This window comes from Macrobrachium nipponense, chromosome 33, assembly GCF_015104395.2.
Source record: "Macrobrachium nipponense isolate FS-2020 chromosome 33, ASM1510439v2, whole genome shotgun sequence".
Taxonomy (NCBI): Eukaryota; Metazoa; Arthropoda; class Malacostraca; order Decapoda; family Palaemonidae; genus Macrobrachium; species Macrobrachium nipponense.
Genome location: NC_087219.1, coordinates 12,911,834 through 12,931,318, shown reverse-complemented (window position 1 = coordinate 12,931,318; position 19,485 = coordinate 12,911,834). Strand labels below are relative to the sequence as shown.

Below are 19,485 nucleotides of genomic sequence, written 5' to 3'. Positions count from 1 at the left end.
GATGGTACGATACCCAGGAACCTATGGGCTTAGGACTGCCATCATCGGCAGACGCAGATTACGCTTCCTTAGTAGATTCCTCAAGGAGGCGCGCTCTACTATCAGCAAAAGCTACTTGGGGGATGTGTGAACTGGACCATCTACTAAAGGGACTCTTTAGGACGCTCGAAGTATTTAATTTTATGGACTGGGCTTTGGGAGCCCTTGCGAAGAGAGCCCAAGATCCCGAATTTGTCACGATGGAAGAATTATCGAGTGTGTTATCGTGTCTGGACAGAGCGGTGATGGACGGTTCGGTGGAAGTGGCTGCTCTTTTTGGATCGGGAGTTTTGAAAAAGAGAGCAGTGTATGGGTCTTTCCTGTCCAAGTCAGTATCTCCTCTACAGAGGTCGGCCTTGCTATATTCGCCGCTTTCGACCACCTTTTCCACAGGACACGGTGAGGGATGTCGCAAAATCTTTAGCTGGAAAAGCCACACAGGATTTACTGACACAGTCAGCAAAGAGGTTCAAGCCGGCGGTTCCTTTTCAAAAGAAGGATAAAGCACCTCTTCAGCAGCCCTTTCGAGGAGCCTCTTCCTCATCAAGAACCCCTTTTAGAGGTAGAAGACCGGATACCAGAGGAAGACCTTCCAGGAGACCTGCGGGGAAGGCAAAATGAAGAAGAAGTCCTCCAGATAGCAGTAGGCGCCAGACTGTCGAAATTTGCCAGAGTCTGGGCGAAGAGAGGGGCGGACAGCTGGACCCTCTCGATCCTCAGAGAGGATACCTCATCCCCTTCAGGAATATCCTCCCTTAACAAGAACTCCAAGGAGTTGGAACAGCGAGATACAACGATCCTGTCAAGAGTCAAGCTCTCCTGCAAGCAGTAGAACTTATGTTGCAGAAAAGGGCAATTGAAACCGGTTCAAGATCTCCATTCACCAGGTTTCTACAACCATCTATTCCTGGTACCAAAAGCCTCGGGCGGGTGGAGGCCGGTTCTGGACGTAAGTGCGCTGAACGTCTTTGTGATCAAGAAGAAGTTCTCGATGGAGACCTCTTCCTCTGTACTTTCTGCTCTTCGTCCAGGGGACTGGATGGTATCCCTGGACCTTCAAGATGCATATTTCCATGTGCCAATTCATCCGGCATCAAGGAAATACCTAAGATTCATGTCACAGGGAAGAGTGTTTCAATTTCGAGCGCTTTGCTTCGGACTTTCGACGGCCCCGCAAGTCTTCACGGGTATCCTAAGGAATGTGGCTCATTGGACTACATTTAGAGGGATCAGAATTTCGATGTATTTGGGACGACTGGCTAATACGAGCAAAGTCGAAGCAACAGTGTCTGGAGGACCTTTCGATAACATTAAAGATGACGCAGTCATTGGGACTCCTAGTCAACCTCGAGAAGTCCCAGTTGGATCCCCAGCAGAACATAGTTTATCTGGGGATTCGGATGGATTCTCGGGGCTTTCTAGCGTCTCCGTCAACAGAGAGAATAGAACGCTGCCTTACAAAAGTGTCGGGATTTCTAGGGAAAGAACATTGTTCCGCGAGGGAATGGATGAGTTTGCTGGGAACCATTTCCTCGTTGGAACAGTTCGTTTCCCTAGGGAGACTGCACCTAAGACCACTTCAGTATTATCTGAAGGAGAACTGGGATCAAAGTTCTCAGGACCTCGAAGAGTCATTCAGGATAACGGACAAGGTCAAAACAAGATCTTCGGTGGTGGTTAGACCCGAAGAAACTCGGTCAAGGAATATCCTTGCATATAAAGAGCCCTCTCCGAGCGTTGTTTGCAGACGCATCGGACGTAGGGTGGGGAGCAACGTTGGATTCGCAAGAAGTGTCGGGAACCTGGGAAGGAGCTCAGGTGTCCTGGCACATAAACAAAAAGGAACTGAAAGCCATTCACCTAGCTCTCTTGCACTTTCAAGAACAGATATTAGGATCGATCATTCAGGTCAATTCAGACAAACACGACAGCCCTAGCATATATCAGGAAGCAACGGGGGAACTCATTCATTCTCCCTTTACGAGACAGCGAGGGAGTTGTTGCTTTGGGCGCAAGAGAAGCAGATCTCTCTTCTAACGAGATTTATTCAGGGAGAGAGAAAGTGTCGAGCGGATCTGCTAAGCAGAAGAGACCAAGTGCTCCCCACCGAATGGACTCTCCACCCTCAAGTGTGCGATCAGTTTATGGGGGTTATGGGGAAGGCCGAACGTAGACTTGTTCGCAACCAACTGGAACAAGAGGTTGGAGAATTATTGCTCCCCCATCGCGGATCCAAGAGCAATAGCGATAGACGGTCTCCTCATGGACTGGAAGGGAATAGACGGGTACGCTTTTCCCCCCTTCAAACTGGTAGGGGAAGTAATAAGAAAGTTTGCCTCCTCAGAGGGTGGGAACAAATTAACTTTGATCGCCCCTTTTGGCCAGCCCTAGATTGGGTGACAGAGTTGCTGGAGTGGATAGTGGATCTTCCCAGATCGCTCCCACTAAGGAGCGATCTTCTCAAACAACCCCACTTCGACAGGTATCACAAAAACCTCCTCCCCGCTCTAAGTCTGACTGCCTTCAGACTATCGAAGGACTCGTTATAGAGCGAGGGGGTTTTCTCGCGAAGCTTCAAAAGCAATCGCAAGAGCAGGAGACCATCCACATTACGGGTGTACCAGTCGAGTGGGAAGTGTTTAGAAGATGGTGCAGGACGCATGAGCTATCCTCTTCCAGTACCTCTATAACCGACATTGCAAATTTTCTTCTTTACCTGAGAAGAAAGTGTGGCCTAGCGGTATCTACGATCAAGGGGTTTAGAAGTATGCTGGCCTCGGTGTTTAGGCATAGGTTGGGTCTGGAGGCGTTCGGACAATAAGGATCTACATGACCTTATTAGGTCTTTCGAGACCTCAAAAAGTCGATTAATTAAAAAAAAATAAATCCCAGTTGGAACTTGGATATAGTGCTGCATTACTTGATGTCTGAAAGATTCGTACCTTCCAATAATTGTTCTTTTAGGGATTTGACGAGGAAATCTCTATTCCTGTTCGCCTTAGCCACGGCAAAAAGGGTGAGTGAACTTCAAGCGTTAGAGGGCAGAGTGGGGTTTAAGAAGGAGGCTGCAATTTGCTCTTTTAAGCCTCTCTTCTTAGCCAAGAACGAAAACCCATCAAAACCGTGGCCTAGAAGCTTCGAAGTGAAGGCACTCTCTTCTCTTACGGGGGAAGAAAAGGAAAAGACCCTTTGTCCAGTAAGGGCGCTAAAATTTTACCTACAAAGAAAGTCTCTTTTGGGAGGTACGCAGGAAAGTCTTTGGTGTTCGGTCAAAGATCCTACAAGACCAATATCGAAAACGCCCTTACGTTTTTTCATAAAAGACGTTATTAAGGAAGCGCATCTTAAATGTGGTGAAGAACAATTTAAACTCCTCAGGGTAAAAGCACACGAAGTGAGGGCCATAGCAACCTCAATGGCTTTTCATAAAACGTGGTCCCTTCAAAATCTAATTGAATCCACGTATTGGAAGTGTAACTCAGTGTTCGCCTCTCACTATCTAAAGGATGTGAGAGTTACTTATGAGAAGTGCTTTTCACTGGGAGCATATGTGTCCGCGGATTTAGTGCTGGGAGGAGGAGCTGAGGTTAATCCTAATTAGTTAGGTTATGTAATTTTAACATTATGGTGTTGGTTTTTATGGTTGACTGAAAGAGGGTATAGGAAGAACCCTTTTCAGTTCTTAGATTTACATGGTTAGAGAGGTCAGGTGGTCGGGATTAACTTTTGGTCTCCTCGTTGTGCATTATGTAAAGCCTAAAGCTCTGTCATGTAAGAGGGCTAGCCCCCATTGATAAGATACAGGTCAGGCTCTGCCATGTAAGCGGGTAAGCCCCATTGGTACGATCCATGCAGGTTCTGTCGCGTAAGCGGGCTAGCCCCCATTGACATGATCCAGAAGGGCTGTTCGGTCATAGGTGGTTTACCTCACTGAAGCTCTTGAGGCAGGCAGACTAAATGACATTAATCATGAAGTCTTCAGCCCAAACAGGTAAGAACCAAGGATTGATATCCTACAACAATTGTTGTTTCCCGTTATTAGAATTTTGTTTATATATATAGCTGTCTCTCGCCCTCCACCAAGGTGTCAATCAGCTAAGTATATATCTGCCGGGTAAGTCGCATGTATAAAAATGATATTGTTAAGATACAATAAAGTTTTTATACATACTTACCTGGCAGATATATTTACGATTAAGGGCCCACCCAGCCTCCCCTCAGGAGACAGGTGTAAGAGAAAATCTGGCTCAGAAAACGGGAATGGTTGGGATTCCGCCACCCAGCGGCGGGAATGGTAGATCACCTGACCTACCGGTAGCGTGTGCCGCGAGTTTTGAATTCTGTCGGGACGACGGAGTCTATAGCTAAGTATATATCTGCCAGGTAAGTATGTATAAAACTTTATTGTATCTTAACAATATCATTTTTATGCATGACACTTACCTGGCAGGTATATATATAGCTTATCCTCTTGATGCACTGGCAGAATTTCAAACTCGCGGCAAACCGCTAGTACACTGGTAGTTCAGGTGATGGCCACCACCCCGTTTCCCGTGGCGCTGGTACGTTGGAACTATTCCCGTTTTCCTCAGATTTTCTCTGCCAGCCGAACTGGCAACATCGTTGTTGGTTCTCTGATAGAATTTCCTGCTCGTTGACTGACTTTTTGGATATTGGTATCGTATTCACGAAGTTAGCGTGGCAATCGCATTTGGTTTGGATTTTGATTTAGTATGTCTGATTCAGGAAGTATGTTTAGAGTTTGTGTGAAAGAAGGGTGTAAGGTGAGACTGCCGAAATCATCGGTAGATCCACATACTATTTGTAAGAAAAGTGGGGTTGTGGGGGGGGGGGGGGGGGGGTGCGGGAGGGGGTTTTTTTTTTTCGGGAGGTTTTATGTACGTGGGACAATAGGTGCAATGAATGTCAGTGTCTGAATGAGAAAGAGTGGAAGGCTCTTATGAAGTATGTTGAGAGATTAGAAAAAGATCGGGTTAGAAGATCTGTCTCTAGGAGTGAGAGATCGGGGTCTTCGAGTAAGCCTATGAATGAATCTTTGCATGTGTCTTCTCCAGCTCATTCACATGTAGACGTAGCACCTTCTCCTCAGGTTTCTCCTGCGCCCGTTGCTGTATCTGAGGATACTACTGATCCACAAATTGTGAAAGTGTTCGCTGCCCTTGCGTCCATGGGAGATCAAATTAAACGATTAAACAGACAAAGTGGAAGTGTTTAGTGACAGTGTTGTGGAGGGGCGCCTGATCGTCCCTCTCGTGCTCCTAGACCGAGACCTCTGTCAGCTCCCAGACCCAAGGGAGAAGGCATGTCGACAGTCGAAGGGAGGCGAGAGGGGTTTACTCGCGATCAGTCGTCCCTTCAGGCAGTCCTGTTGCTTCCCAGGCTGCAGCAGTACGCCATGGAAAAGGCGATACTGGGGAAGTGCCGTTATTCATCGGATAGTTCGGCGTCAGGAAGGAGTAGGCGTTTCGCGAAGTATCGCGTCCTCTCAAGAGGTCATACTTTCCGTCCTCATCACAGGATGAAAGGGCTGTTGATCAAGAAGGGTGGAGTAGCCCTGAGATTTTTTCATCGGAGGATGAAGAAGTTATCCCTATCAAAAGGAAGAGGATTTCTCGTCAGTTGGAAGTAACTAGAGGTGCGGTGAGAGGTGTTTCTCCGCTTATAGGAACTCCACTGCGTTAGACCGCAGGTTCGCTCGCCTCTCCGTGTTAGCCCGGTGCGTCCTCGATCTCCTCATCATCAGGAGTCTCGTAAGGAAGCGGAGACGAAGGAAGTTCTGCGGGACATGCAGGAGAGATTAGCAGTGATTGTCCAATCATGGGGAGAAGCCCGAACAACCTTTCGGTTAGACGTAAGGACTCGTCTCTCCCGGTTAAGTCCTCCAAGAGGACGCAGGACGTGCAGCGCAAGCCAGGACGCAGTGCATCCCTTAAGAAGGACGAAGCAGTGCAGGACGCAAGAGGAAGAGTGATGGACGCATGGTGGACGCATACGTTCAGGAGGACGCAGGACGCAGGCGGCAGCAGGTGGAAAATTTTTTCTCGACAAGGAAGAGAGGAGTTTTACAAGGAGACAGCTCCGCATTCGCTCTCTAAGCAGGCTCTGCATAAGGATTCCGCTTTGGAGAGTCATCAGGATCTTGGTTTTCAAGATATTTCTTCGCAGGAGGAAGAATTTGTGGAGAGTGCGGAAGAGGACAAGAATGTGGAAGCTCCTTCCTCGGACTACAAGAGACTAACAGAGTGCCTCCATTCTTTGTTTGAAGGAGATTTTCAACCTTCAGGCCCGCCATCGCCTTTGTCTCAATTTTCGAAGATGAAGACAACCAAGAAATAGTCCCTTTTTTGAAATGAACTTTGTCTATTTCGGCCAAGAAAGCCCTTCAACGTGTAAATGAGTGGTTTAAGGAGAAGAGAGAGTCGGGGAAGACTTCTTTTGCGTTTCCTCCGGCCAAGTTGGCTTCTAAGTCTGGTGTTTGGTACGCTACGGGGGAAAGTCTTGGCCTGGAGTTCCTGCCTCCTCCCAGGGAGACTTTTCCAACATAGTGGACAGCTCCCGTAGACATGCTTTACATTCAGCCAAAGTGGTGGACTTCGTCAGAGTTTGACCATTTACTCAAAGGTATCTATCGGACTTTGGAGGTTTTTAATTTTCTTGACTGGTCGTTGGGGGCTCTGGCTCGGACTTCGGAGATGGAAGATTCGTCAGAATCCGAGTTACTGAGAAGTATCATGTCCTGTTAGGATAAAGACCTTGAGAGATGGAGCTAATGAATTGGCTTCACTTTTTACAGCAGGCGTTTTTGAAGAAAAGAACATCTTTTGTGCTCGTTCGCTGCTAAAGGAGTCTCGAACGCGCAAAAGTCGGAGTTGATGTTCTCTCCTCTTTCAGGACAGCTCTTCCCTCAGGATATCATTAAGGACATCTTGCTCTCCCTCACTCAGAAGGCTACTCAGGATCTACTAACGTCTTCTGTAAGGAAGTATTTACCTTCTAATGTAATGAAGAAAACTCCGAAGGATACAAGAACATCACAGCAGCCCTTTCGGGGTAGGACTTTTTTTCCGACCACATTTAGAGGGAAAAGAGTTCCAGCCAAAAGAGGGTTTGAAAACCTCAACCAAGCAATGAGTCAGAAGTTTCCTCCAGACTTGTGTTGGGGCCAGACTTTTAGACTTCTGGGAAGTCTGGCAAGCAAAGCAGCGGACATGCCTTGGTCTGTAAAGGTAGCGAAGGAAGGATACAAGATCCCCTTTCACAAGAAACCACCTCTCGCTACAGCTCCGAGAGCCCTAGGGGCTCATTACATCGATTTAGAGAAGAGAGAGGCTCTTTGGCATCAAGTTGTCAGCATGTTAGAAAAGGGGGCCATAGAACCGGTTCTGGGTCACGAATCCCCAGGTTTTTACAACCGTCTGTTTCTAGTACCGAAGTCATCAGGAGGTTGGAGGCCAGTACTGGACGTAAGTCAGCTAAACTTGTTCGTAGAAAAGACCAAGTTTACGATGGAGACGAACGATTCGTACTGGCAGCGGTACGACCAGGGGACTGGATGGTAACGCTGGACCTTCAGGATGCGTACTTCCATATTCCGATTCATCCAAGGTCCAGGAAATATTTGAGATTCGTGATCCAGGACAGGATTTATCAATTCAAAGCCCTTTGCTTCGGTCTGTGCACGGCTTCCTCAAATTTTTACAAGAATGATGTCGAATGTGGCGAAGTGGCTTCATTTGTTAGGAGTCAAGAGTCTCTCTCTACCTCGACGATTGGCTCATAAGAGCACAATCCCCAAAACAGGCAACTGGTCTGGAGGACACGAACATCACATTGGATTTAACTCAGCAGCTGGGTCTGATGGTAAACCTAAAAAAGTCACGGTTGATCCCCTCTCAGGAGCTAGTTTATTTGGGGATTCTGATATCCTCAGTGACTTTTCGGGCTTTTCCGTCACCCGAAAGGCCAGACCATGTGCCTGCGGAAAGTGCAAGAATTCCTATTGAAAGACCAATGCTCGGCGAGAGAATGGATGAGCCTGCTGGGTGGGGACCTCTTCGTTAGAGCGGTTCATTTCCCTAGGGAGACTTCACATGAGGCCCTTACAGTTTCTTTCTGAACGAAGTCTGGCCAAGAAGATCGCAACCAGATTCCTTCCGGTTTCCAATTCCTTCAAAGATAAAGGAGGAATTAAAGTGGTGGCTAGTTCCGGGGAGGTTGTCAGAGGGGTACGTCACTCCAGCAGAGGAACCCAGACCGGATATTATTTTCCGACGCGTCAGACGCAGGCTGGGGAGCGACGCTGGGGACCTCGGGAGGAGTCAGGCCTTTGGAACGAAGAAGAGAAGGCATGGCACCACATAAACAGGAAGGAACTGATGGCGATCTTCTTGGCTCTGAAAGCGTTCAGACCGTGGATCAGCGGCAAAGTGGTGCAGATCAACGCGGACAATACCACAGCTCTGGCATATATACGAAAACAAGGAGGAACCCATTTGTTGTCCCTTTGCAACTTGGCGAAGGAGATTCTTCTGTGGTCGGAGAGAGAAAACATCACCCTGCTCACCAGGTTCATTCAAGGAGAGAAGAACGTCAGAGCGGACCTGTTGAGCAGGGACGGACAAGTGCTTTCCACGGAGTGGATGTTGCATCGTCAAGTATGCCAGAGACTGTGGAAGCTCTGGGGCACACCAGTAGTGGATCTTTTGGGGGGTTTTTGCTACCGCAGCGACGAAGAGGTTACCGAACTATTGTTCTCCAATCCCGGACCCTCTTGCAGTCGCAGTCGATGCCTTCCTACTAGATTGGACGGGTCTAGATGCGTACGCATTTCCCCCGTTCAAGATTTTAGGAAGGGTAATGAAGAAATTCAGAGAAAGTCGAGGAACAAGTCTGACTCTGATAGCCCCATACTGGCCGGCCCAAACGTGGTTCACAGAGGTACTGGAATGGACAGTGGATTCTCCGAGAAGTCTACCCACGAGAGTAGATCTTCTCAAACAACCCCACTTCGACAGGTTCCACAAGAACACCCTCGCTCTGGGTCTGACTGCGTTCAGACTATCGAAAGACTTGTCAGAGTGAGGAGGTTTTCTAGAGAAGCAGCGAAGGCAGTTGCAAGAGCACGAAGGCCATCAACTATCAAAGTGTACCAGTCGAAGTGGGAGAACTTCTGTAAATGGTGTAAGAATCAGAAGATTTCTTCATCCAGTACCTCTGTGACACAAATTGCAGATTTCCTTCTGTATCTGAAGAAGGAACTGGGTTTGGCTAATCAGACAATTAAAGGTTATAAATGTATGTTGTCTGCAGTGTTTAGACACAGAGGTTTAGATCTGTCCAACGACGCAGATCTTAGAGATCTTCTCAGATCTTTTAATACAAAGAAGGATTGACTTTGCAGAACTCCTTCTTGGAATTTGGATGTCGTTCTCAAGTTCTTGGAAACGGATAGGTTTGAACCTATGGGCAGTGCGTCTTTGCGAGAGCTAACGAAGAAGACTATTTTCTTAGTAGCCTTAGCTACAGCTAAAAGGATTAGCGAGCTGCAAGCTATTGACAAGCAAGTAGGTTGGAAGCACAACAAAGCAGTTTGTTCTTTTCAACAGGAGTTCTTAGCAAAGAATGAGAATCCTTCGCATCCGTGGCCAAGATCATTTGAGATTGAAGGACTGGCTGATCTAGTAGGTCAAGAACAAGAAAGGGTTCTTTGCCCAGTAAGAGCCCTACGGTTTTACGTAGAAAGAACAAGAAGCATTAGGGGGACTTCATGTTCTCTGTGGTGCTCTGTTAAAGATCCTACTAGACCTATGTCTAAAAATGCGATGGCTTTCTTTGTAAGAGAAGTCATTAAAGAAGCTCATTTACTTTGTCAGGAAAAGAATGCTCGGCTTGATTAAGGTTAAAGCTCATGAGGTTGAGAGCAGTAGCTACGTCCTTAGCATTCAGGAAAAATTTAGCCCTCAAGGACATTATAGATTCGACGTTTTGGAGGACAAACTCTGTGTTTGCCTCTCATTACCTTAGAGACGTGAAGACAACTTTTGATAATTGTCAAACGTTAGGCCCGTACGTATCCTCAGGTACAGTACTGGGCAAAGGAGTTTCCACCCCATAACCTAATAACATGCTAGGTTTTTATTCTAATTAGGTTATAGTGTTTTTTATGGTTGTCTGAGAAGGTTAAGACCAGCTCAGTTTTTGGTGTAGTGTTTATTATTGTATGTGTGTGTGGTTCAGGTGACTAACTTTCCTAGCATGAATGCCCGTGGTATATGAGGGCTAGGGTTCTCTGTCAGCAGATTGGTCATGTCCAGTTTGTCAGACCCTTGTTGTTAGCTTTCTCAACAAACAGGTCACATCCTAGTTGAGAGCTACTAAGGTTTAGCAGGCTAAGAGGCAGGACCTACGAAGTCAGCTACCTTAGCAGGTAAGGAACTTAATAAGTAATTTTAAAAATTAGTTAATTTTTGAATTATGACGATGTTGCTGTCTATGACCCACCTCCAAATGTGTCAATCAGCTATATATATACCTGCCAGGTAAGTGTCATGCATAAAAATGATATTGTTATGATACAATAAAGTTTTATGCATACTTACCTGGCCAGGTATAGATTAATTAAATTCCCACCCTCCTCCCCTCAGGAGACAGGGTTCAGAGAAAATCTGAGGAAAACGGGAATAGTTCCAAGTACTAGCGCCACGGGAACGGGGTGGCCATCACCTGAACTACCAGTGTACTAGCGGTTGCCGCGAGTTTTGAAATTCTGCCAGTGCGTCAAGAGGATAAGCTATATATATACCTGCCAGGTAAGTATGCATAAAACTTTATTGTATCATAACAATATCATTTTCACTTATATAACTTACCCGGTGGTTACATATAGCTGTCGTCTCCTGACGTCACGGCAGAATTTGAAATTCGCGGTAGCGCTAATGGTTTGACAGGTGATCCCTCTACTCCCGCCCTCTACCGGGTACCGGGAACCATTCCAACAATAAATCAGAAGTTTCCTGCCGTTGGAACCGGTAACACAGTTCCTCTGCTGGTTGGAATTTGGATTTGATCATCTTGGTTTTCTTCTTTTGGTGATGTACCTTGAGTTTACTGATCTTTTTGCTAGCGCTATACTTATTTTGGTTTTGATATTGTTGTCCTTTTTAGGAATTATTTTGAATTCTTCACGATGTCTGACACCAGCTCTATTCAGTATAGGGTGTGTAGTAGTGGGTGTAAGACTAGACTTCTTAAAGCTTCACTTGATCCTCATTCTACTTGTGTTAGTTGTAGGGGACGTGAATGTTCTTTTGAGAATACGTGTGAAGAATGTAAGTCTCTAACATCTCAGGAGTGGAAGGCACTGGGAAAGTATTATGGATAAAGGTTAGAAAAGATAGAATCAGAAAGGCTTCACAGAGATCTTCTTCTAAGTCAGTGAGTAGCCAGGATATTCCTCTGAATTCTGTTAATCCTGTTCCTATTAACCCCGTAGTGGTTGCTCCTGCCCTCGAATCTGTATCTCCCGATCCCGTGTCAGTATTACGAGCCGATATGGACTCGAAATTTGTCTCTTTCCTCACCACTATGCAGAAAATGGGTGAGACAGTGCAAGAAGTGGTAGTTAAGTGTGATAAATTACTTAGTGCAAGTGTAGTGGAGGAGGTGGTTGTTCGGCCCGTTCGTTCTCCTAGGTCTAGGCCCCTGTCAACTCCCCAGATCCTGGAGGAGGCATGCCGAAAACCGAAGGGAGGCGAGCGGGATCTGCTCCTGAGCAGCCGCCCCCTCAAGCAATCCTGTAGCCTTATCCCAGGATGCTGTCGCTCACCATTGGAAAGGTGTTGCGAGGAAGTGTTTTTCGTCAAGCGACTCTAGTTCAGATGTTTCCTCTTATAGAGGTTGGCGTAATAAGACTTCTAGACCGCTGAAAAGGTCTCGCGATGTTTCGCCTGCTGCGGTTCCCAAGAAGGTGGCGGCTGCCGAACCTTCTTGTAGTTTTTGGGAGGAGCCTGAAGCTTTTTTCTCCGGCGGTTTCGATTTATCGCCTTTCTCTCATAGAAGTGGAGAAGCCGAACACGCACACTCCTTCGGAGCCTTCTCCAGAGCCTCCTCAAGCGATAACTCCTGCGGCTCCAGACGTGTTTGTGGATCATCCTTCTACTCCTCCCGCGCCTTCTACGTCGGTGGATCCTCAACCTTCAGTGTTTGAACAGATGAATGCCAAGTTAGGCAGTATCTTGGAGCTTTTTGGCAAGTCTCTTTCGTCCCCGAATGCGCTCCCGACCGCCTTACATCTTCCGCAGACTACTGTGCAGTCCTCTTCGCAGGCTCCTTTTCAGTCGCCTCTTCAGGCTCAGACTCTCCATGTGACTCCTCTTCAGACGCCACTTCAGGCGCCTGGTCGGACTCCTTTCCTGACTACGTCTATGGCGCCACGTCAGGCTCTCGCTCGAGCGCCACCTCAGCCGCCCGGATTCGTCTCAGTACAGGCTCAGACGTCTTCTCCTGCTTTCTCACACCCTCCTCGGACGCATCAGGGTGTGACTTCGCCGAACAGGATTCCTCTTCCGATTGAATGTTCGCCAGTTTCGTCGAAGGAAGCTTCGGATTTGGAGGAAGAAGGAGAAGTACTTACAGAAAAAGACAAGCATTTGTCGGGGTATAAACTCCTTTTACGATCCTTCGTTGACAACTTTGGAGATTCTTTTGCGCCTTCCGTTCCAGTTTCTCCTAGTTCGCAGTGGAAAAAGGACAGTAAGCCTGACTCCTCGTCCTCGTTCACGCGTCTCGTCCTCTCGATTTCGGCTAAGAAAGCTATCAAGACAGTTAACGCTTGGCTTTTGGAGAAGAGGGAACAGGGGAAAAATGTTTTTTGTCTTCCCCCTTCGAGACTTTTGTCAAGGAGCCGTGTCTGGTATGACACTGGAGAAGTTTTTTCCCTGGGTGTGACTGCCTCCGCTCAGGGAGACTTTTCTAGTCTCGTGGACTCTTCCCGCAGAGCAGCCCTTAATACTGCTAAGATTTTCTTTTCAGCAAATGAACTGGAGCATCTTTGCAAGAGTGTTTTCCGTGTTTTTGAAGTTGTTAGCTTCCTGGATTGGGCCATTGCTTCGCTGGCCAGGAAAGTCAAGTCATTTGGACTTTCGGAGGAGCAGTTGAAGGATTTTGCCTCGGTACTGGATTGTATTGATAAAGGCATCTGTGATGGAGCTTCGGAGCTCGCTGCCATTTTCGCCTCTGGAGTGTTGAAGAAGAGACAGCTTTGGTGCTCCTTCTTGTCGAAAGGGGTCTCATCGAACCAGAAGTCTGCCTTGCTCTTCTCTCCTTTGGACAAGAAACACCTTTTTCCGCAAGAGATTGTGAGCGAGATCGCTAAATCTTTAACACCGAAAGCGACCCAGGATCTTTTATCACAGTCATTGAAGAAGCCCAAGAAATAGCTCCGTTCTTTCTGCTTCTCGGAGTGCTCCCTCCACGGAAGCTCCTAAACCATTTCGAGGGAGAGCTCCCGTTCGATCTTTCTCCAGGTTTCGTGGGAGAGGTAGAGCCTCTTCTAAAACCACTCCCTCTTCCATCAAGAAGTAGGCCCGTAGTCCTCCACACAGCAGTAGGAGCCAGATTACACCTTTTCTGGCAGACCTGGTTTCATCTCGGAGCGGATCCTTGGACGGTCCAGGTCCTGAAGGAAGGATACACCATTCCGTTCATCAAGCACCCCCCTCTCACAGAATTTCCTGTGAATTTGTCAGCTTACTCGGAGAACTCCGTAAAATTTGCCGCCCTCCATCAAGAAGTTCTCGCCTTACTGGCAAAGAGGGCCATAGAGTTAGTGGACTCTCCGCAGGAACCAGGATTTTACAATCGCCTTTTCCTGGTAAAGAAGGCCACGGGGGGTTGGAGACCGGTGTTGGACGTCAGTGCCCTGAACATCTTTGTCCTGAAGACGAAGTTTTCTATGGAAACGACCCAATCGGTATTAGCAGCGCTTCATCCTGGAGATTGGATGGTTTCCATAGACCTTCGGGACGCCTATTTTCATATTCCGATTCATTCGGAATCGAGAAGATTTCTGAGATTCGTGTTCCAGGGCCGCATTTATCAGTTCAGTGCCCTCTGCTTCGGCCTGTCGACAGCTCCACAAGTGTTCACCAGAGTTCTGTCGTCAGTAGCAAGGTGGCTTCATCTGGACGGGATACGAATCTCCATGTATCTAGACGATTGGCTTCTCAGGGCAAGGTCCAGACAGAAGTGTGTCGAGGACCTACAAAAGACTTTAAGGCTGATGGAAAGCCTAGGTTTGTTAGTAAACAAGGAAAAGTCATGTCTCACTCCTTCTCAGGAGATAGTTTATTTAGGAGTGAGACTGAATTCAGTTCTTTTTCAGGCTTTTCCGTCTCCAAAGGATCGACTCTTGCCTGAACAAAATAGACGAATTTCTCGTCAGACAAACTTGCTCGGCGAATCAGTGGATGAGCCTTTTAGGAACCTTGGCTTCAATAGAGCAATTTGTAAGTCTGGGCAGGCTCAACATGAGACCACTTCAATTTTACTTGAAGCAGAAGTGGCAAAGGAAGAAGTTCCCAGATTCCTTCGTGTTCCCCATCTCGGAAGGAATCAAACAGGACCTCCTTTGGTGAAAATCAGAAGTAAGGCTAGAGGAAGGCTTGCCTCTAAGCCAGTTGAGCCCCAACCTTACGCTTTTGTCAGACGCATCGGACAAAGGGTGGGGAGCTACTCTGGGGAGAAAGGAAGTGTCAGGACTTTGGCAGAGTCATCAGAGAAGCTGGCACATAAATCTAAAAGAGTTGAAGGTGATTCATTTGGCTCTAATGCACTTCAAGACAGAGGTAAGAGGCAAGGTAGTGCTGGTTCAAGCAGACAACACCACGGCTCTCTCTTACATAAAAAAACAGGGGGGGACACACTCGTTCTCTCTGTACGAGGCGGCAAGAGACCTACTCATTTGGGCGAAAGAGAACAAGGTTGTCTTGAGCACAAGATTTATTCAATGCTCGAAGAATGTAAAGGCGGACATTCTCAGCAGGAGAGGACAAGTCCTCTCCACAGAGTGGACGTTACATCCTCAAATATGCAAGAAGCTTTGGGGGATTTGGGGATGTCCTCAGTTGGATCTCTTCGCCACAAACAAGACAGCTCGTCTACCACTGTATTGCTCCCCAGTTCCAGACGAGGAGGCGTTTACAGTGGATGCCATGCTTCTGGACTGGTCAAATCTGGATCTGTATGCCTTTCCGCCTTTCAAAATGCTAAGATTAGTTCTGGCAAAGTTCAGAGGTCATCAGAACATCAGGATGACTCTGATAGCCCCCTTTTGGCCGGCCAGGGAATGGTTTCCTGATCTACTACTGCTGTTGACGGACTTTCCGAGAGAGTTACCGTTAAGGAAGGATCTACTCAGACAGCCCCACTTTCTGAGGTTCCATCACAACTTGTCCGCTCTTCGACTAGTCGCCTTCAGACTGTCGAGCATCTCCTCAGAAAGAGAGGATTTTCAAAGAGAGCTTCAAGGGCTATTGCTAGACCCAGAAGAGAATCCTCTGATCGAGTGTACTAAGCTAAGTGGGTCCAATTCAGAGCTTGGTGCAAAGAAGAAGGAATTTCTTCTTCTAAGACCTATATAGCTCAGTTAGCTAACTTCCTTCTTTTTCTTCGTGAGAATAAGAAGCTTTCTACCCAGACGATTAGGGGTTATAGAGCTATGTTGTCTTCTGTGTTCAGACATCGAGGATTAGACATTTCTAATAATCAAGACCTCTCAGACCTGATTCGTTCCTTTGATACGACCAAGACAAAGGAGTCAAGAACAGTAGCTTGGAACCTGGATGTAGTTCTTAAATGGCTGATGTCAGATAGATTCGAACCGATCTCCTCTAGTTCTTTTAGAGATCTCACTAGGAAGACACCTTTTCTTTGTGCTTTAGCATCAGCTAGAAGAATCAGTGAGCTGCATGCTATTGATAAGAGAGTTGGATTCGCTAAGGGCAATGCCATTTGCTCATCAATGCAGGGGTTTTTGGCTAAGAATGAAAATCCCTCACGTCCTTGGCCTCGTTCTTTCTCTATAAAGAACATTTCGGAGTTAGTGGGGCCTAATGAGCCTGAATGTCTTCTCTGTCCAGTGAGAGCACTTAGACATTATGTGCAAAGGACCAAAGGTATAAGAGGTAAGAGTGATAACCTGTGGTGTTCAGTGAAAGATCCTTCTCGTCCTCTTTCTAAAACTCTCCTTCTTTTTAAGGAATTTGATTTCTGAGGCACACGGACAATGTCAGGACTCAGATATCAAAGTGTTTAAAGTCAAAGCTCATGAAATTAGAGCAGTGTCTACGTCTATGGCCTTTAGACGTAATCTGTCTTTGAAAGACATTATTAAGTCATCACTAACTTTTCTCCCTGATTATGTTTTTTGTATTTTTAAGGTTGTCTGAAGATACAGGGAGTTTTTTTGAGTATCTTTCAGTCTTTTAATGTCTTGGTGTATTTCTTAAACGGTTGTGGTGATCCCTCGTTTTTCATTGTATTTTGTGGTGATTTGTACTGCGCCCTGTGCAGGGGCATTATAGTCTTGTCCGTTACGGTCACGTCCTCAACGGCAAGTACTTATTATTGTGTCCGACGCACGGATCCATATATCCTGTCGGTACAATAAAGGCCAGCAGACTACAGAGGCAGTAACCACTGAGTCAGCGGTCTTTAAAGGTAAGGAACCTATATCTTCGGATAATTCCAACAGTTGTTATTTTAGCTGCCATTGTCCCACCACCTAAATGTGTCAATCAGCTATATGTAACCACTGGGTAAGTTATATAAGTGAAAATGACATTTTTATAATAATATAAAGTTTCACTTATACTTACCCGGTGGTTACATAACGAAGCCCGCCCTCCTCCCCTCATATGGACAGGTAGGCATGAAACTTCTGATTTATTGTTGGAATGGTTCCCGGTACCCGGTAGAGGGCGGGAGTAGAGGGATCACCTGTCAAACCATTAGCGCTACCGCGAATTTCAAATTCTGCCGTGACGTCAGGAGACGACAGCTATATGTAACCACCGGGTAAGTATAAGTGAAACTTTATATTATTATAAAAATGTCATTTTAACAAAAATAGTTATATAAAGACTGTTTACCTACAATCTCTCTCTTTCTCTCTCTCTTGGTGGCATAGGGATTAGTTAATGGAAATGTTCAAAATCCTGAATGACATTACAAGTATTATAATCACGTTACGCTAAATACAAATCAGACCATAAACATTGGATTTAAACTAGAAACTGAATAATTACCTATTCAGACTATAGTAAGTATGGCCACGGGCTTTCTCTTGATTGTATAAAGTTGCAAGTCTTAAGACAAATGCAGTTTTGCAACCATGGGGACAATGCCAAATCCTGTTAGCCATTCTTGACTGCTATGGGTTTCAGACCAGATGGAACAAGGTGAATGTGTTTCTGTCTGGTGTATGGGCGGGGCAACATTTCGTAAAACGGTGTTTACCTTGCTTACGTAATGAATGTTTTTCGACTCTTGGCTCATAGTCATTGGTCATGGCGTCGGCTAGATAATTTTTACTCTATAAAAATTAAAACTATCGGGTTTAGGTTATTGATAATACAAACAAAATTTGTGTGGTTGTAAAATATACATATGTCAACTTTCAGCAACATCCGATGCTTTGATAAGGAGCAAAGTCCAAAAAACCTTGTTACAGAGGCCCTGAATCTCATAGTAGGTTATCTTAAGCTCTTGCTTTTCTTCAAGACCAGTAGGTATAGACACTCTTGCTGAGTATTTGAATGTGATATCCTTGAATACTAGAAGTACATATATCATATGTTGCTTCTTTGCCAATTGTTTATTTTGTTTATGTATGATGTGATTAGATAATTGCTTGTAATACAGTAAATGTCACTTGCTCCATTCTCTTACTTGAAAGCTAAGAGGAGAATCTTATTACATGGTTTACTTTTAGTGCAGTTTTAGAGGACTGAACTCCTGTAGGAAAGATGCAGTTATAGAGGGCTGAACTCATATAGGAAAGAACTGAAACAGTTTTTTTAGGTTATTTATTTATTTTTTTTATATTTACCCTCGTTTTTATTCATAAATACTAATCTGGTGTTGGCAAATGGCTTCCAAGAAAAGTGCAAATTCATCTCCATTTATTTGCAGACATTGGATGAGGTGCAGCTTGAAATGGAAACGTGTCAGGAGCTTCGATCCCAAACGAGTTCTAGTCCTTTGCCATCATACAGTTCTGGGGGAAAGTATGGCTTTACTGATAAGGTGATTGATGGCATGACAGTGACTGTCAACTCTGTTCTCATCACATTTTCAAGTCATGCATTCCACGCTACTTTTCAGGTAAGCTCGATATCTTGATCCTTGGCTTTGTGGAATTAGCAACAGTTACAGAATTGACAGCTATAATGTACTGGATTACCGTAAAAAATGCCAAAAGAATTATTTACTGTACATTGTTTTGCTTGAGTCATGTGTTCATACAGTAATCAAGCCATATAAACTTAGTTTCATCACAAACTACTCAGAGTTATTGAGCCTTTGTTGCAGTCCAAATGTATCCAAGCACAGGTGTGAGTATGTTGTGAAGGAGAAAACAGAGTAGTACTTAAAAGTGACTTCATGCGAGTACATCTGCTAACCCTTATAATTCTTTGTTCATATGCAGAACAAACCTTCGGTCTTAACAATAGGATATTTTCCATGCGCTAGCTGGTAACCGGTTAAAAAAAATCAAAGCTGTAAGCAAGGAATCTGTGAGATCTGGCAACTCTGCGTGTACGAGGTGATAGCTGGTCAGAGATCACGCACAGCCTTGTGACGTATTTAGTCTTTCCCTAACTGCCTTGGAGAGTAAGACGCTATCACTTTGCTCTCCTCCCAAGCTGGGTGGTTATGTGCCTGTGTTTCTTTCATTTCAGTGTGTTTCTGTGTAATGGATTCTACAGTCTCTCCACGGCCTCGTTAACGCATGTACCCAGGCGTTCAGAAATTTCCTTGCTCAAGGTTTTTAACTGCTGCTCATTTTTATGTCTACTGATTTTAATATATTTGAGCCTGTTCATGTGAGTGCTTCCGCTTCACCTTGTTATTCTTTCAATGTCTGTACTGATTTTGATATATTAGAGCCTTTTGTTTGTTAGCTTCTGAAACAAAGGCATGTTAAGTACAGGCAGTCCTTGGTTATCAGGGGCATTGTTTAACAGCGTTCCAGTCTCTCAGTGCTTGTCTAACAAAGATGTTAACCAGATTTTCGTCAATAGTAAGCGATTTCCAGCATCAGTAAGCAGTTTATCAGCGTTGATGAGCGTTAATTGGTGCTGGTAAGTGGTTAATAGCATCGATAAGTGGTTTATTGGCAATTATGACGTAAACACCATTTACTAT

At 45.7% G+C, this 19,485-nt stretch overlaps 1 protein-coding gene across 4 annotated transcripts in view; it reads left to right on the top strand.

Annotated features, from left to right (window-relative positions):
* The window catches only part of LOC135202945 (bridge-like lipid transfer protein family member 3B), a 318,889-nt gene that overhangs the window by 65,163 nt on the left and 234,241 nt on the right, over positions 1 to 19,485 (top strand). For all 4 annotated transcript variants that reach the window (XM_064232430.1, XM_064232433.1, XM_064232432.1 and 1 more), the window contains exon 3: positions 18,250 to 18,441. In XM_064232430.1, coding sequence (XP_064088500.1) covers positions 18,250 to 18,441 — 192 coding nt within the window. The remainder of the gene's footprint in view (positions 1 to 18,249; positions 18,442 to 19,485) is intronic.